This window comes from Heloderma suspectum, chromosome 7 (assembly GCF_057233095.1).
Source record: "Heloderma suspectum isolate Gila_16-S chromosome 7, 16-S_ref, whole genome shotgun sequence".
Lineage (NCBI taxonomy): Eukaryota > Metazoa > Chordata > Lepidosauria > Squamata > Helodermatidae > Heloderma > Heloderma suspectum.
Genome location: NC_139464.1, coordinates 117,018,422 through 117,046,113, shown reverse-complemented (window position 1 = coordinate 117,046,113; position 27,692 = coordinate 117,018,422). Strand labels below are relative to the sequence as shown.

Sequence of the window (27,692 nt, the reverse complement as noted above, 5' to 3'; positions counted from 1 at the left end):
AACAGGTGGATGAATTTGTCAATTTTGGTTTTGTTTAGTTTCTCATTTTTCTAATCTTAAATACGGTTTCTCCCAAACTTTGAGAATTTCCCCAATCTTAAATTCAATTCACACCAAACACTGAGATTGTTTGTTTATTTGCATGAAAATTCATACTCATTTCTGTGCACATTTCTTCTAATACACACATTTTGTAAGCAATTTTTCCTAATATAATGCATTTGAAACATTATTCCCCCTATTATACACATTTGTGTGGGCACTTTCTCCCTCCAACATATGCATTTTTGAACATGGTTTTTTCACTGGAGACCGCCATTGCCAAATTTGGAGAAATGTGAATTACAGCTTCAGCTTACGTATTGATTCGAGAGTGCAAAATTAGGTATGTTTGCATTACAATAAGAACCAAATGAATTTCTCCCCCATCCTTCGTGCCAGATGTTCTTCCAAATGTAGCAGAGGTTGTCAAAGAGGCTGTACAACTTCTTCAATAAGCCAAAGCATGAAAACTGTCATAGAACCTGCCTGTTATAGCACTCTTATGCAAACATTCTGGAACGTCGCACGCAGCTATTTTCCTTCTGCTCCTGGGTCTTTGGATCGAGTCAAGTGTATCCTCTGTAACACCGAAAAGATTAACACCCTAACACTATGCAGAGTTAGGCATGTCTAAGCCTATATAAATCAACGAGCTTAACTTTGCAACTGGCTTAACGTTGCATAGGCTCTTACTCAGGATAAGTAAGAATTTTATATGATTCGTTTTTTTGATAAGAATTTACCAGATCCCCAAATTTCTCTATAAATGGGATGGCAAGAACCTGAGTTGTTGTTTTTGAATTGAATGTGGGGGAAAGCAAAACTGGAGGTCCATCCAGGCAGAGGGGTTTGAGTTCTTAGCTCTTAAAAGTCTGGGTTTGAATCCCTGTCCATTCAGCCATGTTTGCAGTACTGAATTAGGGTTGCCACCTCTTTTTCTTTCTTTCTTTTGACAGGCTTCTCATCTTTAGCAGTTCCATGACAGGCAGATGGGTGAGAATTTCATTTTACAAATCTTCCAGTGTTCACACATTTCTTCATTTATGGGATGGAAAGAATTTGAGATTTTATTGTGGCTTAAGTTTTCATTAACAAGAACCCACTTTGTCAGACTTGAGCCCATGAAAGCTTACACTGAAATAAAATGATCTGTCTTTAAGCTGCCATGGGATGTTTTGCGTTTTGTGCTACTCCTCTGGTATCCATGACGGTGTCTGGAATTGGAGAGAGAGGGGAGATGCTTGAGATTTGAAGTCTTTACAGAACCCTCCTTTTTTGTTCCGGAAATGAAGGATGGGTTACCAAAAGCCCCATGCAGTGCAATCCATTGTCAAATCTTGTTTGAATTCACAAAGCTTCTATCATGTTAGCTCTGTACTAATCTGACAAATAAAACCTGTTTGCTAAACTGCCAGGCCAAGAGGATAAAAAGCACGCATACCAATTGCTTTTATGTTGACACAGTAATCATAGATTTTTTACCTTAATGACATTTAGCCAGTGAAGCCCAAGTAGGGGCAAATGAAAGGAATTCTTGCCACCCAACGCTTAGAAACGAAAGATCAAATGATCCACAGATACTAAACAAATAGGAAACAAATTGCTCAGATTTGCTTCTCTCTGGATTGTGATTTCTGGTTTCCAACCTGTTCATGGAATGCTATCTATATAAGGGAATGAGCAGAGACACTTTTAATGTAAGCTGAGAAGCTTAATCTATTGGGTGAGGGATTGGGGAATCAATAGGAAAAATAGATAGCTTAATTTCTAAGGGCAGAACTAGATTTAAGGTGGCAGAGCTTAGTGTTTGCAGCTTGCAGTGAACAGCTGTACACAAAGCAGTAGATGGAAGGGATGGTGAACTACCTCAGCCAACTGCTTCTTCCTGCCTCCTGCAGCATTTCTCCTAGCTTGTATCTGAGGCTGGAAACAAGTCAGGCTAAGAGAAAAATGCCAGGGGTGGGGGAGATGGTGGGGGGATATGGCAGGAGGAACAAGGCCTTAGAATCTCCATTCCATTTCAGATGTTTGAGGAATTGGATGTTTGCAAATTCCAATACAAACTGACCTGGTCTGCACATCTGGATTACTGTGCCCATCAGGACTTGAGGTGCAATCCTATACACGTTTAGACAGAAAAGAGTCCTACAATTCCCAGAATTCCCCTTTTTCTTTTTTCTGTCTAAACATGCATAGGAATGTGGCCTTAGATATCCACAAATTTGTACACCATTCTCTGCTTAAAAAATGTATCAGCATTGTGTATTTTGAGAGAGAACGTGTTCAGAAATGTGTATTTTGAGAGGAAATGCATACAAAATACATATTTAAATAGATATTTAAATGCATTCTTTAAAAAATATAGCTTAATGCAGAAATGGGATGAAACAGACTTATAGATAGACAAATGTGAAAGTGACATGGGTTAGGAACAGATGTTCACCCATCCTTACCTCCTACCTACCATCTCTCCCCCTAAAATCTTCTCCAACCTCCTTTAGAGCTGTTCAGCAGCAATATGTAATTGCAGACATGAGTCTGCAAGATATTGGAATACTGCACCAGTTCCCTCTCTCTCAGGATGTTGTTGTTGTTCAGTCATTAAGTCGTGTCCGACTCTTCGTGACCCCGTGGACCACAGCACGCCAGGCCTTCCTGTCCTGCGCTGTCCCGGAGTGTGCTCAAGTCCATATTCATTGCATCGGTGATACTATTTAGCCATCTCATCCTCTGCTGTCCCCTTCTCCTTTTGCCTTCAATCCTTCCCAGCATCAGGGTCTTTTCCAGGGAGTATTCTCTTTGCATTAGGTGGCCAAAATATTTGAGCTTCAGCTTCAGTATCTGTCCTTCCAATGAGCACTCAGGGTTGATTTCCTTTAGGATTGACTGATTTGACCTCCTTGCAGTCCAGGGGACTCGTAAGAGTCTTCTCCAGCACCACAGTTCGAAAGCAATACTCTCTCAGGATACGTAACGATAATTACATATGAACTGGAAGTGGTGGAAAAAAACACTTCAAGTGGAAAAACTAACCCTTAAAAAAAAAACTTGCATATTTTATTTTGAACTTTATTTTTACATGTTTGTGTCAGCCTTCTGAACTGTGGAAAAGTGGGTTAAAAGAAATACTTTAAGTAAATAAAAACAAAATTGAAACTAACTGAAAGGGTGTGAAAAGGAAAACATATTGCAGCTCTTTGTTGTTAAAGGGTGTACACTGATTAATTACTTGGAAGGCTATTGTAAAGAAATGTTATCGGAATAGTGTTTTTGTGCACTTGAAAATAATAAAAGCAGTGAGCACCGACTGCTAGTTGCCAAACACATAATCCTGCGTCAATGGAAAGGCAAATTTATACCACACCATGAGAAATGGGTGGCAGAAATGATGGAGGAGGTAGCCCTGGAACAAACAGCCTTTGCGAGGCAGAAGCCACGTGTGCATGTCCGTACTTTTCTTCTCCTTTCCTCTTCCATTCCTTTGGCTTCCACCATGCAACACTGGAAAGTCCAGGGGTTGGACATTGGGGAAAGAGAAATTGTGAAAGGGTCATATCATAAGGTGTTTCCCTCAGTCTATTCTACTATGGTGACGTCAGCTGTTAATTGTCTGTACAGTCTCACTTGTGCTTCACACAGCACATAGTAAAACTGTGGAACTCATTTCCACCAGATGTAGTGATGGCCATTGATTTGGATGGCTTTAAAAGGGGATTGGACAAATTCAGGGAGGAGAAGGCTATCAATGGCTCCTAGTCCTGAATGCTCTATGCCAACTCCAGTACCAGAGGCAGTGAGCCTATGTATAGCAGTTGCTGGAGAACACGGGCGGGAGGGTGATGTTGCACTCATGTCCTGCTTGTGGGTTTCCCGTTGACAGCTGGTTGGCCACTGTGTGAACAGAATGCTGGACTAGAGGAACCCTTGGTCTGGTCCAGCAGGGCTCATCTTATGTTCTTATGCTTAACATTTGATAACATGTCCACCGTGATTCCACTTTAGAGGGGGGTGAAGTGGGGAGGGTTAGAGAGAAATGGGAGGTGTGGTAATGCTCTAGATGTATGTTATATATGTATAATCATTTAAGCTCTTCAGTAACATCTTAATTTAAAAATCTTGAGGACGTGAAGGAGCAGGTTGCATAGCTCCTCACTAATTACATAATGAAACAAAACCGAGAAGGAATAATATATTCATGATACCATATTTCACACAACCTCTCACAAAGCAATGACTGTGGTTTGTGAGGAAAGTGTTGTCCTTTCCTAGGAACAACACATTTTGAGAAATTGTAACATTCAGATCAAATTGCTACCTTGAGGGGAAGACGTATGAAATGACAACGGAAGAAGATGTGCATTTATTGAGATCTCCCCCCGGCACACACACACACACACACATACACCGAAACCCCCCGAACACCTGTAAGTGGGAAGGTCTCATGATGGCCATGGACTCCCACTTGAGACATCCCTGCTTTCAAGGAAGATCCAAGTTAGTCATTTTGATTAGCTTAAACTGGCAATGACTGCATCTCTACAGTAGAGGGCAGTGCTGCATAAGTGTACTTGCACGGATCAAAAGCCGAATTTCTCACTGCTGTATTGTAAATGGAATGTGAAGGTGTAATTGGTGAACTGGGAGAAATGGCTTATGTGTCATCCCATGTCTGGATTTGGCATTTTAAATGCCACATCATTAATAAATCAGCGAACAAATAACTATTTAAAAAGGCATTTAACGGCCCAAATACAGGCAACATGAAGAGAGACAAGTACCACTATAAATGTTATATGCAGTATGGAAAACAGCTTGGTGGAACCAATTCCAGTGGTTTTCTTTAATCGTTAATCTTTACCAACTCGCAACACTTAGGCTCTGATCCTATACCCACTTGCCTGGGAGTGAGCCTCATTGAACTCAGTGGGACTCATTTCTGAGTAGACATGTACAGGATTGTGCAGTAAGTAATTTGATATCTAGGGATGTACGGACTGTGTTAAATCCGCCCCGTCTGTGTTTTGCGGATTGTCAGGTGCCTTTCATTCCATCATCCGCCCACAGACGGATGTGAATTTTTTTTTTTTGGTCATGAGGAAAAATACAGAAATAATTACGTAAATATTTATGCAAGTATTGACATAATTTCCGTCAGTATGTAACATTTAGTGTATTGTCCCCCATTCCATTCAACATTTCCTCAGCAGAAATGTACGTATATTTCTATGGATTTATATGCGTATATTTCGGGAACAGAAAAAAATCATCCGAAAGTCTATGGACTCCGCAGGGCCTGGGGGAGGGGGGGGGGCGCTCCGCAGCAGATTCCGCAGGTTGGATTCTTAGAAATCCTAGCTCATTTTAATCCATCTTGAATTTCTCTAGCATCTCTAGATATGGCTCAGGGTGCCAACAACATATCGGAACTGGTTTTTAAGACTCCCTATATTGCTTGGAGGGTGATGGGCCAGTACATTCCTTCCTCCATACAGGACTGTATGATTGTAGCATTCAGTCCATCTGCTTTGAGAGCTGTCACTTCTCTAGATACAAGTTCAACACACATGATTAAAGGTTGGGCAACGAAGCCTGAGAACATACAAAGGCTGCCATATATGCTGAGCCAAACTTCAGGTCCATATTGCCCAGTGCTGCCTGCTACTCTGTGATGGCGGCAGCTTTAGGGATGTTAGAGAATTCCGCCATGGACTCCCTCAGAATCCGTGGCGGAATGGACCACCCACCTCTGCCACCCCACAAAGTTGTCCCGGAACGGATCCTACCTGTCACTGGCCGGGTCCGGTCTGTCCGCTGCTGTCCGCTGCCGGTCTGCAGATGAAAATGGCGTCCGCCGTAGCAGATGCCATTTATGTCCCTTCTGTTTGCCGTGATAGGCTACGTAAAGATTTACGTAGCCTATCACGGCAAAGATCAGGGACGCAAATGGCATCTGCTACGCCGGGTGCCATTTGCATCCGCAGACTGGCAGCGGCCGGAAGTCTGCCAGAGGCCGGAGCTGGCCAGTGGCTCCGCAGACTCGCCACGGAGCGGAGCCGGCCGGCGAGGATTCTGGGGGGGAGGGATGGATCACCTCCCACCCCTGTGGCCCCCCCGCGGTCTCCAGGTAAGGGGGTTTCGTATTTCCCAAGTGCCATGCAGTGGAAGCTGGTGGCTCCAGTTTTGGTGAGGCTGTTCATCTACTCTGAGTTTCAGGCAGAAACCAGTCAGCACTCTAAAGGAGGTGGGTGGTCCATTCTGCCATGGATTCTGAGGGAGTCCATGGCGGAATTCTCTAACATCCCTAAAGCTGCCGCCATCACAGAGTAGCAGGCAGCACTGGGCAATATGGACCAGAATCCTATATGTTGTGGATAGGGTTCTGCATCTTGGATAGCTCCTCTAGAGTGCTGCTGGCTGCTTCTGACTGAAGCCCAGAATAGATTCACAGCCTGTCAGTGTGGACACTGAGCCCATAGAATCCCAGAGTAGTTCTGATTCTGAGGAAGAGCAGCTGCTCCTGGGAGAGGAGCGCGCTCACCCTTCCCAGGGCCAACAGGTGGCAGAGATTCCTTCCACTGGCATTCCTGGCATAGATAGCAGTCCCAGGAGTGAGAAAGCGCGGGAAGAAGACTTGCTGGATGCACGATGCCAATGCAGAGAGCGGCGCCAAATGGAGGGCGCAGAAAGGAGGCGTAGTGCCCGGTTGGCGCTCAAACAACGGTTGCACCCAGAGGATCCAAGGGAAAAGGGGAGGGACTCTTCCTAGCCCATAAGTTCAGGGTCTGCCAGTGACTCTCCTTCAGATGGGGACCAACTGTTCCAACTGAGGGCATAAGTACTCTGCTGCTCATAGCTAGTTGCTAACAGTAGAGTTGTTAAGTTGTAAAAGAGGAATAAAGCTTTGAAAAGAATCCCTTTGTCTGTGTCTGGGCTTGGCTACTGGATTAGACTGAGAGAGGCTGCCAAGGAGCCCTTGACACAGCCCACCGAAATTGGAGCCACCATCCTCCACTGGGTATTTCCCAGCCTTGCTTTTAAATGGAGATGCTGGGGTTGATCCGGGAACCTTCTGCCTGCAGGGATGCACTGTAGATCACACCACTGTTGTGGTCTATAAAAAGTACTTGCTCCTCTTGTGCGAGGGCTTATTTTTAATGAGTGCAATGGTTGAACAAAACAAAGTGTGTCGAAAATATTGCCTGACCTTAGGCTGAAAATCACTCTAACCCCACATTCTCCAACCTGATGCCTTCCAGAGGTTTTGGACTACAACTCCCATTAGCCCAACCATTGGACATGGTGGCTGGGGCTTATGGAATCTGTAGTCTAAAATATCTGGAAGGGTGCCAGGATGGACAAGGCTAGTCTGAGACAGAGAAATCAGATGGCTCGAAAGCATATAGAATGTCTTGAGTAGCAGGGACAGGTTTTTGGTCTTGTGAACAAAACACAGAAAAGATTTCTGAAGGTTATTTGTTCTTCCAGCATGAAAAGTTGAAACTCAAAGCACATGACTACATACAATCTGTTTCAAGAGAGCTGATGCACAAGCCAATCCTATCTATGCATATTTGCTTGGAAGTAAGTACCACTGAGTTCAAGGGGAGTATTCCCAGACATGCATAGGATTTTCTGGATTTATAAAGTAAAGAATATTCCTGAATTTAGTGGACATATTCCTGAGTAAATGTGCAAACTGATCTGGGAAAACTAAGTCCTAATCCCTGTTATAACATAGAATTATAGGGTGACAATGTGCTGTCACTCACAGTGCAATCCTGTGCATATCTACTCAGAAGTAAGTCCTATTATATACAATAAGTAGGAACATAAGAACATAAGAAGAGCCATGCAGGATCAGACCAAAGGTCCATCTAGTCCAGCATTCTGTTCACTTTATCCTAGATAAGTGTTTCTAAGTTTGCAGCCTTAGGCTAGAATCAGATAAGCATTTACTTGGAAATAAGCCCTTTTGATCTCAGTTGGACATCCTTCTAAGTAAGCATTCAAAGGATCAGGCTGTTATAGGTGAGAGGGAGTAGGTTTGCAATAGCTGAAAGTTTAAGTCCAGTGTCCACATTCCAGTTCCAACCCTGTCCTTTGTGGATGAGGACGGTGCTCCTTTATATAACAAGCCATAACTTACCATGAAGCTGTAGGTCAGAGCAATGGGTAAGAGGGTCACCATTTCGGATATCTTGTCGTCTAGTGCGTCTAAAAGAAATATATTAGAAAAACCTGATAAATGTTCACCACTGTGGGCATCTTGTTGTCTAGTGGGTCTAAAAGAAATATATTAAAACTTCCCATTAAAAGTTCATTGCATTCATTCACTGACTTTGTGTCAACGTAAAATAAAAAAACCCCCAAAGACAAAAATACTCTAGAGTGCTTTTGTGGTCCAGAGAGCAGCCTGACTCAAAGTAATATTGTTTTCCCAGTCCAAAGAGCACTGTTGGAGAAGTTTCACCTGCTAAATTTCTTCATGTCAGTCAGATAAAGGCACAGGAACATGGTCATTAAAAGAAGAATATGGCAACTCTAGGATACTTGGTTATGTGACCCAACAGTATGCCAAAGATAAAGGAGTTTGGAGGAATTGGTTAATTACTTTTGTGAACAACATTATAAACCATTTTTGTCAATGTCTTTGCATTCAGAGGTCAACTTCCAACCCCAGCAAGCATATATTACATTGTTGTCACTGAGCATAATCTGTGCAAGGGCCTCTAGTGTGTATTGATTATGACTACATTAAAAGTCTCATTTGTAGGCATTTGGATCAATGAGAGTTCAACATGCACTCAAGGTAGCTCCAGTCATTTAGCTTTCTTAAATATACAGTAAATCTCAAATGCCACATCTTCTTTGAGAAAGTAAGATTAGTCAGGTTTTAGTTAGCCCAGGTTCTTCAAATCATCTGGTTTGTCCACCAGAGATTCAGTCGCATATTGACGCTCTGGAGTCTAGACTTAAAATGGTACAATACTTATTCAAGAACTGTAGTTCTATTCTATTTCTAACAGAAAATTCCCAGAACCACAAGTCCCAGGATTCTAGGGGGAAATATACATTTGGAGTATAGATAGAATGGTGCCGAGCTACAATCTTTTCCTAATGTCTCTGAAGATTGCCGGGAGAATTATCAACAACCTCAGATACGCAGACGATACCACCCTAATGGCAGAAAGCGAAGAGGATCTAAAGAGCCTCTTGTTGAGGGTGAAATAGGAGAGTGCAAAAGCTGGTTTGAAACTCAACATTAAAAAAACGAAGATCATGGCATCTGGCCCCATCACTTCCTGGCATATAGAAGGGGAAGAAATGGAAGAGGTGACATATTTTATTTTCTTGGGCTCCAAGTTCACTGCAGACGGTGACTGTAGCCATGAAATTAAAAGACACTTGCTCCTTGGGAGGAAAGCTATGGCAAACCTAGACAGCATAGTAAGAAGCAGAGACATCACCTTGCCAACAAAGGTCCATCTAATCAAAGCTATGGTTTTCCCAGTAGCAACGTATGGCTGTGAGAGCTGGACTATAAGGAAGGCTGCGTGCCGAAGAATTGATGCTTTCGAACTGTGGTGCTGGAGAAGACTCTTACGAGTCCCCTGGTCTTCAAGGAGGTCAAATCAGTCCATCCTAAAGGAAATCAACCCTGACTGCTCATTGGAAGGACAGATACTGAAGCAGAAGCTCAAATATTTTGGCCACCTAATGCGAAGAGAAAACTCCCTGGAAAAGACCCTGATGCTGGGAAAGATTGAAGGCAAAAGGAGAAGGGGATGGCAGAGGATGGGATGGCTAGGTAGCATCACCAATGCAATGAATATGAACTTGAGCACACTTCGGGAGAAAGCGGAGGACAGGAAGGCCTGGCGTGCTATGGTCCATGGGGTCACGAAGAGTCGGATACGACTTAACGACTGAACAACAACAAAGCATAAAGTTAACCTTAGTTGCTCCGTTAAAACAAAAGCTAAATCATCTGCAACGAAACTTCTCCCAAAATTGGACGTATTATATGTGCGTTGGTCAGAACATTACAATTTGGTACGTTCAAAAGTCAAGGTAGTAGTCTGAGTAATTCCCAAAATCTCATCATAGTCACAGCAACATTGCTTCAAGTGACATAACTTCTATTGGATCTGTCTTACTTCGCTTTCATAAGGTTCTGTGGCTTTTTAAAAAGCATTTTATAGAAAACAAACACATTTGGAATAGGCTGTTCCTGTTCAGATTGTTGCTGTTACGTTCACTTTGTCTGTTTCCTTTGTACCAAAACAGCAGTGGCACAAAACCCCAGTACAATCCATAAAAAAGGGATGCTTCAGAGCAGAAGAAAAGAACAGGGCAAGCAAAGATGTTGTTAGATGCTGAACACTTCACTTGGAGAAGAAAAGAAACATTGATGGAATGAGAAGTCAGGCAAGTGGCGGGGGGAAGAAAAGAGGATTAGGTGGCTGAACAATGATGGAATTTCAGATCCTGAAATCACATTAGCAAAAGTCAAAGACTCAGAAAACCCCCCACACTTGTTTATAGCCCCCAGTATCTGTTGTGTTCAGCTATACTTCTCCCCTTTCCCCCAAGAGAGTTGAATTAACTTGATCAAAGTCTAAAAGAAATCCCCCATTCATAAAGGCCCCAAAATGCATTCGTGAGAAGAGAATAAAGACATATTGGGTTGGATCCACACTAAGTTATTCCCGGGAGCCTACCCTGTAGGAAAAAAGGCTTTTATACCACCTGGAGCTGGGGTTTCATTCTCTGAGAGTTCATCCCCTCCAACTACTAGGTAAAGCTACCGAATTTGGCTTGTATTTTTTAATTTTACCTAGTACAGTGTTTAAAAACATTTCTAGCTTTGTTAATATAAAGACTGCCTATTTTCTCTGTTCCACTGCTAAAGGATCCTGTGTCTTTCACCCAAGATGGAGACAGTCCTGAGTAAACAGGTAGATTTCAAATTTTCAGAAATGGAGGATGAAGCTTTTCTGCCTTTCTTCCTCCCACCCCTCCCATCCTTCCTCCCAGCAGCCCTCAGGGCAGCTCCAGGTGAACCTTGAAACCATCTCATTACCTGTTAAAGCCTTATTTGAATGTTTGCAGGCCCTTCCTCCCACATTCCATCGCAGGATTGTGATCATACAGACAGCCAAGACTTCAACATCAAGTCTGTTTCCCCCCCTCACCCTACCTGCCTTTTGTAACAGCTTGCCTGATGAAGAGATCAGGAGGTCTCAAAGGCTTGCACATTTTTGTGATCTTTTGGTTGGCCTAATAAAGAATGGTATTACCCTAATATGGATTTGGGAAATTTGGTTATGGCCAACATGACTACCTTTGTTTTGAATGGGAATGAAATTAGCCATGACTGACTTGTCAATTGAGTTCGATGGGACTAAGGCGTGCCTAACTTACTTAGGGCACAATCCTATGCATATTTAGACAGAAAAATGTCCTACAGCTTCCAACAGGGCTGGCTGGGGAATGCTGGGAGCTGTAGGACTTTTTTCTGTCTTAACATGCATAGGATTGCACCCTTACTCTGGATCCAATCCTTCACATCAGTGTAGGAAAAGGCCTAAATTTATTAGAATATAGATGGGGCTCAGTTTTGTTTTAACTGCTGCTGTTTTAATGCCATAATGATTAGTGTTAGATTGCAGGTTTATTGATATCTGATGTGTATTATGGTTTGGATGTACCAAAGTGTAAAGAGAGTAGTGAGTGAAATAGAAAGTTTTTTTTTTTTAAAAGAGCACAGCTAAATATCCAACCATTCAGCTATTTAAAATTTCACTATTAGCTGAATTGACTTAAAAAGAAATGGTCATTAACAAATTCCTGGAGGATAGGTCTATTGATAGCTATTAGGTGTGATAGCTAAATGGACCCTCTGTGTACAGAAGCAATTTATCCCTCAGTACCAAACCCTGGGAATGAATGGGCAAAGCTGGGACCGCCATGCCCTGCTTCTGAGCTTCCAGTGGATGGCCACTATCAGAAACTGAATGCTGGGCACTGGGCCATTGGTCTTATCTAGCAAGGCACCTCTTATACTCATGCACTCAGTACAGTCTCAGCTATATTAGGGTAGTGTTTGAAACCATCAGCTAGGACACTGAGGAGCAGTGGAGCAGATATTGAAAGCCATCCTTACCTCTTAGCGGTGGGGAAGTAACGAGAGCATGAGGAACCATCCCAGGCACAATACGGGTCTCTAGCAAGGCAGCACTCTGCACATGCTTTCCCATAGACATCGCAGCGGTGCAAGGGAAGCTGTGAAACTCCAGCAGCTGAGCCTATGTAGAGCTGTTGCTATTTTAGGGTGGGGTGGGTGAGATGGAGAGAAAAATGGAAGGCAGTTATGCTTCATTCCAAAGGCATATATGCAAAAGGCATAATTATGCTCATGTATCTATGGCCAACTCTGGCCACCACAAAAAAAAAAAATGTCACCAAAAAGTGAAATCTTTTTATCCAGACACATCATTTGGATTAACGCGTTGGACTGATGGTTCTGCTTTCTGCCATATCTTGTCATATCCAAATAAAGGGGTTCTGCTGCCACATCTTGTAATATTTATGCATCTCTTCTTGCAGTGTTGCATTTTTTGTTCAAATGGAACTAATGTGGACTTATGGGATCAGGATGCCCATGCGCCAAGGGCTTTGCAAACATCATGGGCAATGTTAGTATCCAACATTATCCTGGCACTAGCAGTAATGATGTTTTGGTAGCATGAATGAATACTTGCGCAACGTGACTAGCGCGATGGGAAGAAGCGGCCATTTGTTGCCACCAGTGGCAAATTGCCATCCTGTCCCATTGCGCTTGTTAAGCTGTATGAGCGTTCGTTTATGCTAGCACAATGTGATTAGCATTAAAGCCGGGACAACATTGGATACTACCGTGTATATCCTGAAGATGACTCAGCAAGATGCATCTGGAAGCCCCTGATCAAATGGGAATCCATTTGGCTCCAATAGTTACCTCCAGTGTGTGAGGAAAACCAGAGGTCTGTGAGTACTCCAGTGCTCTCATAGTTCTTCTAGGGATGTTAGAGAATTCCACCATGGACTCCAATGAGGCCAGATTCTAAAGAATCCGGCTCCCTGGATTCCGTGGCGGAATGGACCACCCACCTCCTCCGCCCTGCAAAGTTGCCCCAGAATGGATCCTACCTGCCACCGGCCAGTCCGGTCCATTCTCTGCCGTAAATATTTAAGTAGCCTACCACGGCAAAGAGCAGGGATGCAAATAGTGTCCACTATGCCATTTGCGTCCCTGCTCTTTGCCATGATAGGCTATGTAAAGATTTAAGTAGCCTATCACGGCAAAGAGCAGGGATGCAAATGGCCACCGCTACGCCGAATGCCATTTGTGTCCTAGCGGCCGGAAGTCCGCCAGCGGCCGGAGCCGGCCGGCAGCTCTGTGGACTTGCTGCGGAGCAGAGCCAGCCGGCAAGGATTCTGGGGGGGGGGAACGGATTGCCTCCCGCCCGTGGACCCCCCGTGGACTCCAGGTAAAGGGGTTTCGTACATCCCTAAGTTCTTCTGCAGGGTTCTTCTGTTCAGTTTAGTGGGGAGGGGGCAGCTCTGTTTTAGCCAAAGGATGAGTTTTGGACAGCTGATTTGATTGTAATCTTTTGCTCTCTGCATGGGGCATAAAGTGCATCACTTAATTCAACTAATTCTCAACTTCACAGAATACAAAGAACAATGCATTTAAGCCGTGAAGCCGGGAGTGTTCTAGAATCAGGAATCAACATGCTCTCAAAAATGCCTTTATACTAGGATGCCATGCCAGAAGCTTGTCACGGTGCATCACAAATGTGTCTTGGTTTTTCTTCTCTTCACTCAAGGCTAGACTGACACGTTAGAGGCTTCACTTTGCATGAATAACTTGGGCTCTCTGTGCTGGAGAGAGAACTTTAATATTGTGAATTTGTTTTCCAAAGGATCAGGGAGATTTGTAATCCCTCCTGAATACATAAAGAGGCCTTTGATCGAGAAGTTGTACTTAAAGGCATGGTTCATTATACATGTAATCGGTTCCCTTAAAAAGAATGTACTTGTAAAAATAATCAAAAGCAGAGCATTCTGGTACCATATGAACATACATATATTTAAAACTTGACAGCTTTGTTTTCAAAATAGTTTTCTCTATAATAGCACATTCTTTTAAATCTCACCCACCCCCTTGTTGTTTTAGGTGATAAAATGTGAGAGGGAAGCGGCCCCAAACAAAATATTTCATGTCAAACGCATCCATTTTAGGCAAGCTTCCAATATACAACGGGGTTCCCAGCCGGACTGTTCAGAATTCGAGCTGCAGAGGTGGCTTTACTCCTCTTCAATCAAAAGCAATACCAATGACCTATAAGATCCATAACTTTGTTTTAATTACTTAAACCACCCCCGAAAGGATCCATTATAAAGTTAGCAAATAAACCATGGGTTTGATCCAGATGTAGTCATGGTTAGAGGACACCCATTGAAGTCAATGAGCTTTAATTTAATTATGACTCACTTAAGTGCCATTGATTTCAGTGGGTCTTCTCTAAGCATGAGTAAGTCTGAATCCAACCCGTGGGCTTGTATTTTTGCATGTTGCCTCCATGGGTAGAGACACTAGCTCAATGGTAGAACACCTGCTTTGCATGCAGATCGCAGATGGTCCCAGGTTCCTCCCTTGCATCCCCTCGTATGGCTAGAAAGCAAATAAACAAGTTAGCAAATAAACCATGGGTTTGATCCAGATGTAGTCATGGTTAGAGGACACCCATTGAACTCAATGAGCTTTAATTTAATTATGACTCACTTAAGTGCCACTGATTTCAGTGGGTCTTCTCTAAGCATGACTAAGTCTGAATCCAACCCGTGGGCTTGTATTTTTGCATGTTGCTCCATGGGTAGAGACACTAGCTCAATGGTAGAACACCTGCTTTGCATGCAGATCGCAGATGGTCCCAGGTTCCTCCCTTGCATCCCCTCGTATGGCTAGAAAGACAGCTGCCGGAGACCCTGGAGAGCCACTGCCAATCAGAGTGCTAGACAGACCAGTGGCCTGACTGGGTATCATTGGCTTGGAACAATTATTGACCTCCATTTTTTTTAGCCACCTTATTCTAGCCGTTGTAAGAAGATTCCATACCAGGGGCATGGTTCTTCTTTCAGCCTGAGGGACAAATACCATTTCAGAGAAGCTTATGGTGGGTGGGTGGGTGGGTGGGAGGTGGAGCCGAGGGGAAATTCCAGTGGTGGGTGGGGCTGAAGGGAAAGGGGGACGAGCCAGAATATCAGTTTATTTTAGCTCAAAGTTCTTAATGCCAGTAACTAAGAGTCTTAGGAGAGACATTTCAATCTTTTAGAATGGGCCAATGGGGGGAAACTGCATAACCCCCCCACCCCCAATGGAAAACACCAAATGATGGATGGTCAGGGAGAAGGGGCATGACTACCTGGGGAACCCGAAAGCCCAGACTGGGCCTACAGGCAGGCTGGATTTGGTTCCCAGGCCTGAGGTTCTGCACCCCTGCTCCATGCCAAAGTATGGTGGCCCTTATTCATCCAAAAAGAGAGAACATATCTCAGGATGCTGGAAAAATGGCTACAGACTTAAGAAAGCCTGTGTGTTTATGTACTGACCATGTCCCTTTGCCCCACAATAGCCCTTCGGTTGAAGGATGGGGAGGTAAAAGACTGAGAATAGCTTCAGGGATTCTAGCATTCCCATGCTGCTGCACCTCCAAATCTTGCCAATCCAGGCTGTACCAGCCCCCTTTCGGCCATTGCAGCAGAAACACAACAAACAGAAGCATGATGGACCTGCACATTCCAGCTGCAGCCTCTGGAACATCAGAAGCTGCTCAGATGTAGGCCAATTCTTTTAACATTTTTTTGTTGAAATGGGGTTCCCTTATTTGGGGGTCATCTCCAGTCTGAATTTGTATATTACCATTAGTCATGTAAATAGGTCCCATAGTGACTGGGACTTTGAACAAGTGCTTAACTTTGGCTGGAGGGTGCCCCACACTTTGCTCCCGAGTTAGACCCTTAGTCAGTGTTTTTGGAGGAAGAGGCAGGGAAGTTTTGATAGTTATGCCACCAACTTTGGAGAATAGGGAATTGCCCCTCACAACTACCCAGAACCAGTGACTCCTGGTGATATGACATCTCTAGATTTAGCAATAAGGATGTTTGTTTCAGAGAATACACAAGCATTTCGTTGCCTTCCTGCTTCATCACCAGCAAAGCACAAATAAGGACTTTCTCTCTTTCTCGCCTGTCAGATTCTCTGTGAGAAACCAGAAACATTTATGAAAAGGAACGGGATGGAGCTGGCATCCATACCCATTCAGTGAGCCAAGTTAAGATCTCTGAAATCCAGGGCCCAATAAATATTTAAGAGTCTCGAGGTTGTGTGTACAGTACCTGCTTTGTGGAAATCTTCATTGCCGAAATAGCTGTGGGTTCCTGGAAAAGAGAATTATACTGAAAAATCAAACGTGCTTTAAATAGCTGCTTTTCTTAAGTGGATGAGAACTGGGTATCTCGTAAATGATGGTTCTTCCTGACTTCTGCACTGGAACATTACTGTTGCTATGGATGCATTCAAATACATTTGTGCCTGTGCAATTGTGTATGTTGAAACGCAACAGAAGAATCAATCAAGCATTTTTTTTTTTTTAAATGGAAGTCTGAGGCAGATGCAATACCAGCTCCCTGCAAAGCGTGGTTTGCGTCAGAATTTACACCTCCATCCTCTTTCCAGTAGAAACACTCTCTCCCGTCCTTTGTCAGTTTTAACCATAGTTTAGCATTGCACTGAAGCTAACCAGGCTGCCCTGTGTGTCTTTTGCACCACAGCATATGCTGCTACGGGTGGGGACAGGGAAATGCATGCCATGATTATGTCACCATAACATGAGTAAGTGTGCCAAACTGCATTGGAGGGGCAGTGGTGGTGGGGAGTAGAGAACTCGGTCCAGGGCTGCTGTTTTTGGTAGGACCTACATGTTGAGTTTTACTGTGTAGCTCTGTCCCAAGTGTTAAATGTCATCCCATTGTCTTCCAGTGTCCTAATGTTGCTTCAGTTTCGATCCAGGTACATTCACATAGTTCCCGTCAAGCTTTCACAATGGATCCCTCACTGATCCCACTGGAGAACTGGATATGGCTCAGTGGACGCTAAGCATGCATCCACTCTGTTGCAAATGGGTTATTACACTTGGTATTGGAAGGCATCAATTACAGGTTACCCCGAAAATGTTTGCTCAGCTGTTCAGGGAGACACCACACAAATCAGGTTAAAAAGGCATTTGTTATCAGCGTAATACATCTGGAATGCCTCCAGTTTAGATGGAATTCTAAATGAAAAGCGTATTGGCGTATTGCAACTCCGGCTGTTAAATTCATTCTTTGGTGACAGAAAATTAGATCCATTCACCCCTGGGATATGTGAAAACTCAAAAGTGATGGGTTACATTGAAATTTCAGATCAGATTTCTATATAGGACTAATTCCTTTGGCACTTAAAAACACCCCCAACTCCATCTGCACCTGCAGTGAAAATAAGGGCAACATATTTTAAGTTAGCTGATAAGGAAGTCTTGGTCATGCTGAACAGCCTGGTGTGTGCATTTTCAGTCACATGTGCAAAGTGTTCCATGTGGCTAGGGACTGGAGGAGTTGCGATGCCTCTTCTAATGACTGTCATAGGTTGCCGTTATGCACACATAGAGAGAATGTGCAAGGGCTGAAAACCTGTATGACTATGAACTGAAGTATCAGCTCAGCTCACTTCAGCGTTGGAGGAGCAGGTCCTCTACAGCAAGGCTGAACTGAAATCCAAGTGAGTACACTGAAGAGGGAAGGCCTTGGCTGCAAACCTTAAGAACAGCCATATACTAGACCTAGGGGCATTGCTAATTCAGGGCTATTGGATCCCGGGCCCCAACTGTATTCCCAGGGTCCTGGAACTATTCTATGGAGCCCTAAGTTTCCACTGGTGCCAGTGGAAGTTTTCTTTCCCCCATCCGCTTAATTTCTATGCAGGGGGCAATTTTCAAGGAGGATTGTAGCCAGGGGAGGGAAGAGTTAACTCTCCCAGAACATCTTCCTTTGCATGGTAAGTAAGCTTAGGAAAAAAAAAAATCCATTGGTTTCCAATTGGTTTGGGATTATCTGGGTCAGGGTGCAAATTAATTGAAGCATTTATTTTATTTGAGATGATTTGGATGAGACATTAATTGGCTGGCTTTGTGTCCTATACAATTTATATACATCCTAATCATTATTTCTAAATTTGCATATGTAGCATATGCCGATTTTATGCAGAGTTGCGTCCTATGGGCCCAGGCCCCAAATCTTTTAAGTGCCTAGCAATGCTCCCAAACAGACCTATGTGCTTCCCAAGGTTTCCTCCCTCCCCTTCAGTAGGCCTCCCTACTCTCAGTTGCCAGACAGCTTTTTAAAATGTGGCAGACTTTAAAAACAACAACATTATGCTGTTTGGTGCAAAGGGACAGGATTTGATCAAGGGCGAAAAGGAAAAAGATGACAGCATTCACATATTATTATTATTAATTACATTTATATCATGCCTTTTTCCTCCTTAAGGAACCCAAGATGGCATACATAATCTTTCTCCTCCTCCATTTTATCCTCACAACAACAACCCTGTGAGGTGGGTGGGGCTGAGAGTCTGTGACTGTCCCCAAGTCACCCAGTGAGCTTCCATGGCCGAGTGGGGACTAGAACCCAGATCTCCCAACTCCCAGTCCAGCACTCTCGCCACTACACCATGCTGGCTCTCTACACTGCTCCCTCTGCAATATGTCCCTTATATGGTTTTACCAGGACCTGTCCTAGCTCCGCACTCACCCCACATCCATTCCACTAATATTCTACGGGCGCAATCTTATGCATGTTTAGACAGAAAAAAAGTATTTTTGTGCCCTAAAACTGAAGCTGGAAATCCCATTTTCAAGGGCAGTGCTCAGACTGAATACCATGTCACACCGCAGCCTAGCCCTTCACTTCTGGAGTTTAAGGAAAGTGCTTCCAGGAGACGATTTCCATCGAAAACTGAGACACAGCCGCTCTTGTTATAGAAAGTAAGCTCTTGATTTGTCTACTTAAATCAAGGTAGTTTGGCTTAAAAGGGTGCCTGATGGGGCATCAATTCTCTTTCATTTGTGGAAGGAGCTTGTGAAATAACAGCCGGCTGCCCTAGATTACTTTGTATTATATGTAGAGTATAAGTACTGCTGCATATAAAAGAGCAAGCCAACAGAGGCCAGCAGCTACTCTAAACTTGCGATTTCATCACATAGCTTGCCATTTATTTCTTGTTTAAAATCAAAGGCTCAGAACCCCACTGCAGAATTAAACAGAGCCTGGCAGCAAGGTACACAGGTCCCTTGGTCAGTGATTCATTCACATGCACGCTTGACTTTCTATCTAAAGCACAGAATGAGGAAAGTAAATAATTCTATGAAATATTGCCCAGATAATGTGGTGTCTATTCACAGGGCAAAAAGATCTAATAATGGCAATGCGAGGTAGGGTGAAATAAATGGCAACAAAAATATAGCTCCAACTGCCTCACTGGGTAGACTACTGTTCCCTGGACAGGGGGAAGAGCTTAATAGATGAGTGCTGAAGGAATCCCTGGATCAGGTCAAGTGGCTGTTGTCACTTGATTAAGGAGATCCCAGCCAATTAATTATATGGGTTTTAATGGATGGGGAGAGCAATCCTATGGCCGCTAGAGTGTCTAGGGGGCCATAGGATTTCTTGGGTCCTGGGAACCGAAGTCGGAAGCAGTACTCCAACCGCCATTGCCTGGAACTGCGTTCCTTGCCCCCTCCCCTGCCACCTCGTAGGCGGTGCAGTTCTCGCTGGTCTCTGCACTCAAAAATGAAGCATGGGGTGGGCAAATAAGGGGCACTCCTGGGGTCAGAGAGGGGAGGAGACTGCGGAAGCCGCTTACGTGGCTTCCTACGCACTGCACAGCATTTCCCCTTCCTGTGCTGACGCGCCCTGGCTAGACAGCCAAGATCGGCCATCTAGCCACAAAAGCAGGATGGGTGGCGTGTGGAGGAGAGGATCCCCTGCATGCTGTGCATAGGACAGTGCATTCGGAGGTGGCCGACGATCCCAATAGGACTGCGCCCTAATTGACTACATCTGCATACATTTGCAGCTAAATAAAAAAAATGATTCTGATGAAATACGGGAACCTGCTTGATATTGAGTCAGACCTGTGGCTGATCAAGTTCTGTTACTGTACTGCCTATGTTGCAGCGGATTTCTCAAGGTTTCGGACAGGAGTCTTTCCCTGCCCTACCTGGGGATGCCATAAATTAACCTGGGACCATTTGCATGCCAAGCATGTGCTCTGCTGTTGAGCCTCAGCCCTTTCCTGGCCCGGGGTGTTTTTTTTTTTTGGGGGGGGGGAATGACATAGTTCCTTTGTTTTTGGTTAATGCTTGCACCTGTTGCAGCAAGCACTGTCTTAGAAGAGGCCTTCCTTGCTGAATGAGAGAGATGAGAGAATGCTTCTTCTAAGACTTTTGTAAACACATCAAAATAATCCATGATTGATGGTGGGGCACTTTTATAATGTTTATTTCATGAATCAGGCTGATTAATCAGCAGTACAGCCCTACTTCAGAACAATTTTGTTTCCATCTTCTCATTTTCCATATGCCCCTGTATAGCACAGGATCAAAATCGTTTAAATAAATAAATAATGCCATGGAAATCAGTTTCTAACATCACATCAATACTGGCCTCCAGACAGGCGTATTGTGTACTTGATCAAAATTAGTTTTAATTGGCATGTCACAGAAACCCCTCACATCTGAAAATAGACCTTTCACAATGCCTTTGTCTGAATGTCATCTGCCCGTATGTAGAATTAATTTTGTATATTTTTGTGTGGAGAAGACAGGCGGAGAGGCCTTCAAATGTACAGATGATTTTCACTGTAAATTGCAAACAGCCGTATCTATTGGTTTTACAGTTCCAGTGAACAAAAAAGATGTCAGCAATATAATTTTTTGTTATTAGCTGACAACTGGCATGGAAAGCTCCATGGTTTATTTTGGCTAGTGCCCGAGTCTCTAATTGACAAGCTCATTAGGAAGGTTCATTGGACTCTTCCACAATATACTCCATCTGCAGCTGTTTGGGGAAGGTGGTGGTGTCAAAGGGGCCAAAAATAGATAACAAGCTTTCAGTCGCACTCACCCGAAAGACGGTCATTTCTTCCAGCAAAACTTCCTCCAAGTCATGCCAAGTCTCCTTAGGTATAGAAACCACTTTCAAAACTGTCCCAATATCTGAGAGAAAGAGAGAGAGATGTTTTTCCCCTGGGTTCAAACAGGAGCAGTCCAATTTCAGATCAAGAGAAGTTTTATGTTTCCATATTACAATTATCACATTTCAAAAAAAGGATTATGCAGCAATGTCTCCTTTAGACTCGATCCCACAGAACACACATTTACCTTCAAAATGAACTCAAAAGTTCTTAAGAGTTTCCAAAGAGGGATTATCCTGAAATCTTTTAATTGCAAAAAAACCCAAAATCTGAACCCTGAATCCATTTTAGCTGTCAGCAAGTGAACAGAGCAGTGTACGGTTACCGATGAAATGTCAGCTGCCACAAATGTATTTTTAAAGCCAGGAATGCACTGGATCGGCAAGGGCTGCATTTTATGATTCACTCTCAACTCCAAAGTTTTTTCATGCTTGCTTTAAAATACAAGGGCAGACGTTAATGTGAGGCTCAGTCTGGACACACACAGGTAGCTGGAGGGATGTTCTCAAATTGATTAAGTTGTGAGATATTTTAGGAACCAGTTGATGATTTTAATACTGTTGGGCTAGAAGACATGTGGGCAGTCCATGGCCTGCAGGCTGCCTGCAACCCCCAAAGGCTACAGGTGCCCCTCCATGATTTATCACAGAAACTGCGGCTGCCATTGCGGCTGCCACTGTCACTCTGGCAGCCACCCTGAGAACTCTATGGTCACGCCCTCTGTGGGCGGAAGCAAGAGCATCTTCTAGCAGCCGCTCTGGCAGCCAGTCTCAGAGGGCTCAGTGGTCATGAGTGCGGAAGCAAGAGCTCTATGGTCATGCACTCTGGCAGCCACCCTGAGAGCTCTATGGTCATGCCCCCTGGGTACCTAAGCAAGAGCATCTTCTAGCAGCCGCTCTGGCAGCCAGTCTCAGAGGGCTCAGTGGTCATGCCTCTCAGCCGGTACTGCTGGTGTTGAGATTGACAGGTGCTCCAAAATGGAAGGGAGTGAAATTTCAAGACATGAAAGGAACTGGACTGGATGTCACTGGAGGGGGGAAAAAAAGCTTCTTTAAAGTGCCTCTTGCTTTCATCAGGGGTGGGAGGAAGGAGCCCAGAAAAATAAGTGCTTTTTACTCTGGTTGCTGTTTCTGCACTCCTGCCATCTCACTAATTGCAGTAAATGGGAGTGGGGTGGGTTGTGCTGTTAAATCTGAGAAAAGGAACAATAAGGGAAAAAAATTAGGCAATAAATGAAATGATTTGGTACTGTTAGATCTGTTTGTCACAATGCCAGTCAGAAAGAGAAGAATAGGGCATGAACATTGTAGGTTGCATCCACTGTCTGTTAGTCCAACAGAGTCCAACATTCTGTTAGTCCAACATTCCAACCCATTGAAATGAATGGGACTAACAGGTCCCATTCATTCTACTCTATGTAGGACTAGCACTGGATACTTACCCATTTTCCAGGAGAACTGGCTCTTTCCAACCCCTTTTGGCATGTTTAAATGGCAGCTCCCTGTATTTCTGGAAATAGATCCTGCACCATTTCCACCCCCTAGAACAAGAAGATGGATGCTGGCCCACATCCCAAGGGCCCAGATAAGGAGCTGGGGGCTCGGTGTCAAGTGTGGCTGGGCTTTCAGATTGCTCCAAAGCACGCCAAAGCACTTCGGAGCGACCTGACCCTCTTCAGGCCACTTTGTGCCCCTTCCACCTTGCTTCAGCCCAAAGCCGCCTGATGCACTTTGGGCTTTGGGTTGAAGCAGTGCACAGCCCTACTTATCAGGCATGGTAGACAAGCAGCCCTGAAACACAGCTTGTCCACCATTATGGATCTGTCAGTAATGCACACCCACTCACAGGTAAATCTTGGCTTCTTCGGTGTGTCCAAAGGATTCTTTGGTGTGTCCTATGTACCTTTGCAATGGTGTGGGTTCTGTGGCAGACATTCAGGAGTTCCTCAGAAGACAAATGGATGGGCAACAGGTTCCCTTAAAGTAGCTTGTTTGAAAACCATTGCAATAGGTAACTGATAATACATACATTTCAGTATCAGCATGTGATGTTTCGACACTAGAGAGAGATTTATAATAAACTCTTATGGCCTATATGTATGGCAGAGAATTCCGCCACGGATCTCAGGGAGGCCAAATGCCAGTGCATTCAGCCCCCCGAAATCTGTGGCAGAATGGCCTTCCCCCCCCCCCCGCAGATCCGCCCGGGACGAGACTTACCTGGGGCGGATCTTCCGGGTGGTGGTGGCTCCGGCGGCGGCAGCTGGTCTTCCAACCGGCTGCCGCCGCCGCCATTTGCAGGTTTTTTTTTTTTTTTTACACCCACGTGATAGGCTACGTAAGTTTTTACGTAGCCTAAAATGTCTGGGTAAAAAAACAAAAAAAAAGCATATGCAAATGGCGGTGGCTACGGCTGCCGCCATTTGCGTTCCTTATTTTAGGCCGTCTTAGTCTACGTCAATATTTACGTAGACTAAGACGGCGAAAATAAGGGGAACGCAAATAGCGTCCACTACGCTATTTGCGTTCCCCTTATTTTCACCGTCTTAGTCTACGTAAATATTTACGTAGATTAAGATGTCAAAAATAAGGAACGCAAATGGCAGCAGCCGTAGCCACTGCCATTTGCGTACGCGTTTCCCCCCCCCCCCAGCCCTCCGCGGCCAGAAATCTGGCTGCGGATGGCTCTGGCCTGGCTGGGCCTGGCCGGCTGCTCTGTGGAGCCGCCGCGGAGCACAGCCGGCCAAGGAGGATTCCGGGGGGGAGGAACGGAGCGCGTCCCCCCCGTCCAGGATTCTGGGGGGAGGGACGGAATGCTTCCCCCCCATAAACATAATCTGCGAACAGGTAAGTGATTTTCGTACATCCCTAATGGCCTATCAGCAATATTAACTTACATTGGTTTTATGCCAGTTTAACTGCCATGGTGTCCTCCCAAGGATCTGGGGAACAGGCAACTACAGTTTGATGAGGGTGCTGAACATTTCCTTCGAAAGATCCCTAGGGCCAGTGAAAGCACCTGGCATCTTCAGGAAGCTGCTGGGGTCCAAGCGCCCCAGTTGGGCACACTGCTTCTGAAGCCTGGCCCACCTGACCATCCAGTCCCCTAAGCATGGACTCATCTAGTAGCAGCAGCTGAGAAGACACCCAATTTTAAATTTTCCATAATGACTCCCCTCCCTCCCTTCCTTCTAGTGCCGTCACATTTTTTTGGGGGGCGGGGGGATGGTAGCTGGCAATGTTATTTTCTCTCCATCAGAGAGAGTGAGGGTGTGTGTGTGTGTGTGTGTGAGAGAGAGAGAGAGAGAGAGAGAGAAAGAGAGAGAAAGAGAGAGAAAGAGAGAGAGAGCCCTTGGATGATGGACTATACGAATTTAAAAACTTTTTTTTAAAAAAAACAACAACACTATTTTCCCCCACCCATGCAAAACTCCACTCCCCATTTCGGTGGCTGCTTTAGGCTAAAACAGTTCAATAAAACCATTTTGGCCCAGGGTAGATTTCTGCACAGTTGCAGAAATCTCCACATTTTGGAGACTTTTGCACACTTCCTTCTAGTGCCCAGGCTACAATTAGGGATGTACGAATCCCCTTATCTGGGTGCCACAGGGGTCTCCACAGGGGAGGGGGAGGCAATCCATTCCCCCCCCCCCGGAACCCTTGCTGGCCGGCTCCACTCTGTGGTGAGTCCGCAGAGCCAGAGGCCGACTCCGTTCCACAAGCGATACGGCCACCATTGCCGTGCCATATCGCTGCGGATGAGAAACAGGAAGTGATCTGGATGCAAATGGCATCCACCACGCCATTTGCATCCCTGTTTCTTCTTGCAATAGGCTACGTGTCTGTATTTACATCGCTATTTACGTAGCCTATCACCTGAAAAAATGTCCCGCCGGCAAGGAGGATTCGGCTCCACGACAATCCGGTGGGAGGCGGAGGTGAGTGGGAACGTTCCTCCACGGACTCTGGAGGCCGAATTCCCTGGAATTCCACCTCACTGCAGTCTGTGGCAGAATTCTCCACCATCCCTAGCTAGAATCTCCTTTGTGAGACACCACTGCGCTGGTATTTCTTTTCAAACACGATCGCTGCTCTGTGGGCACACGTCAATAAATACAGTGCAGTTTCCCCTGCAGTTATAACATGATCAAGTGCCACATACCGATGCATAGTGTTGCAATTGTGGGCAAAGTAGGAGGAGTTTGAAAGGTCACCTGTGTTTTACCATTTCCGTTTATAGCGCAAGTACCATTTATAGCAAGTACCGTTTATAGCGCAAGTTTATAGCCACGAGGGACCATACAGTGCTGCAATTGCGGGAGAAGTGGGAAGTCATGCTGCCATTTAAGGCTGCTTGTTCCAATTTTATTTTTAAAGTCCAGTAACTGCATGAACACCGTCAGAGTCATGTAGGTTTAAAAATAAATGGTGTGGTTATTCACAGCTGCACAGTGAAAAATAATCTTTATAAAATATATATCACAGATTTCCTCTCTGTGATTTTCTTCCCTCCTCCACCTGAGGTGAGCGCAGACCAGAGGACTTGTCTTCCTAGTAACGATGCTGCCGAATATCATGGCTGGCTTGCTGGTGAAACTTTGCCCGTTCGTAATGCTCACTTTTTTAACACACCTGTATCGGCATTTTACAAATTCTTGATTAAGTTCCAAATTGATTGCAAGTTTTTGAGCATGCACAGTCTGCTTCTAAACAACACTATTTCTGTGCATGCACTGAGTTGGTTGGATTAACTCTTTTCTTGCTTATGGTAAACTGGGATATCACTTTACCCCACAACCAAACACATTCTTCCTCCTGAGTGTCCTCCATCATTAACGGCGAGTAAACATTAGGAAGAAAGGCCATGTGAAAGCGACCAATCAGGAAGAGGGTACAAAACATGGCGATGCATGATGGGATGATGCACTATGCATTTCCAAGCTATGGCTCCCAAGATGCACATGGATATTGTGCATGTGCAAAAACCTGTTTACGCAAATGAGAGTTGGTACTGTGCCCCAGTGTGGCATTATTATTATTATTATTATTATTATTATTATTAAATTTATTAATTGCCCATCTGGCTGGTCACCCAGCCACTCTGTACAACATACAATAAAACAGTTTAAAACAATAAAATTCTACAGTAAAAACATTTTCTAAAATACCCTAACCCACCCCAAATGCCTGCCTGAACAACCATGTTTTTAATACATGATGGAAGCTCATTAAAGAGGGGGCATGGCGGAGTTCCCTAGGGAGGGAGTTCCACAGAGTGGGGGCCACCACAGAAAAGGCCCTGGCTTAATAGTCTGCATACAAGAAAGATCGATACACAACTGCATGAGTCAATGCGTGTTGTTAGTGGGATGATACAATCTACTCCCACATACTGGCTGTCTGTTTTGAGCCATATACCACCTCTGGATGCAAGATGAAAGAGCACCCTTCTTCAAGAATACCGGAAGATTATTGACAATCTCCCGCTACCAACATTAAATAACGTAACCTACTTGGGGCGAAACAGGTTAAGATCGAGACATCCAGCCATTTCTACTGCTAAAGCTCTTCTAGAAGATGATTTCAATATCCACAACACGTGGAAACAACATTGGCTAGGAAATTGCCCTCCACAATGCCGAAGCTTGCCCAGCATCTTGGAAAAACCACCTGGATTTGATCAGCCCCGTGTGATATGGATAACCTTGAACCGAATTCGCACGGGTCATGGTAGATGTGCAGATACCCTTTATAAATTGGGCAAAACAACATCATCAAATTGTGATTGTGGGGCTGAAAAACAAACTATCCAACACATAGTGACAGAGTGTCAAAACCGAGCCTACAATGGAGACTTTGCGGATTTCTGTAACCTAGACATAAATCTGTAATATTCCTGTCTATATTTTATATTTATTATGCTCTATGTTTTTAGTGTAATGCGATGTAAATGTGCCATATGATAAATAAATAAATAAATCTCATCTGAACTTACATGGGTGAGATTGTTATTAACTGAGGAAATAATAAATCCACCTGGGGCAAGTTTGCCCATCACTACTTCCTAGCAACCCTGGAACCTTTTCTTTTAGAAAGTAACCCTTTGCAGGTCCCACCCGGCTGGGTGAAGGGATTGTGCTTCTTTGCTTTTCCTTCTTTAATTTTTTTTAACCCCCTCGCTTCCTTCTTTTTACATCACATTCTTCTACAGCACACACAAGAGATGCTGCAGCCCCTTTCCTATGTGCAGGCAGGCAAGCTCTGTCCAAGCAGTCAAAGACAGCCCCCAACTCAAAATCCGTACAAGGAAAGAG

The 27,692-nt window shown here is 44.5% G+C and overlaps 1 protein-coding gene across 1 annotated transcript in view; it reads right to left on the bottom strand.

Moving 5' to 3' along the window:
• The window catches only part of SEMA3A (semaphorin 3A), a 314,016-nt gene that overhangs the window by 7,850 nt on the left and 278,474 nt on the right, over nucleotides 1-27,692 (bottom strand). Inside the window, exons 12-15 of the mRNA XM_084811846.1 lie at nucleotides 21,310-21,401; nucleotides 16,486-16,527; nucleotides 12,209-12,366; nucleotides 8,189-8,256 (exon numbers count right to left, since the gene is read on the bottom strand). Coding sequence (XP_084667972.1) covers nucleotides 8,189-8,256; nucleotides 12,209-12,366; nucleotides 16,486-16,527; nucleotides 21,310-21,401 — 360 coding nt within the window. The remainder of the gene's footprint in view (nucleotides 1-8,188; nucleotides 8,257-12,208; nucleotides 12,367-16,485; nucleotides 16,528-21,309; nucleotides 21,402-27,692) is intronic.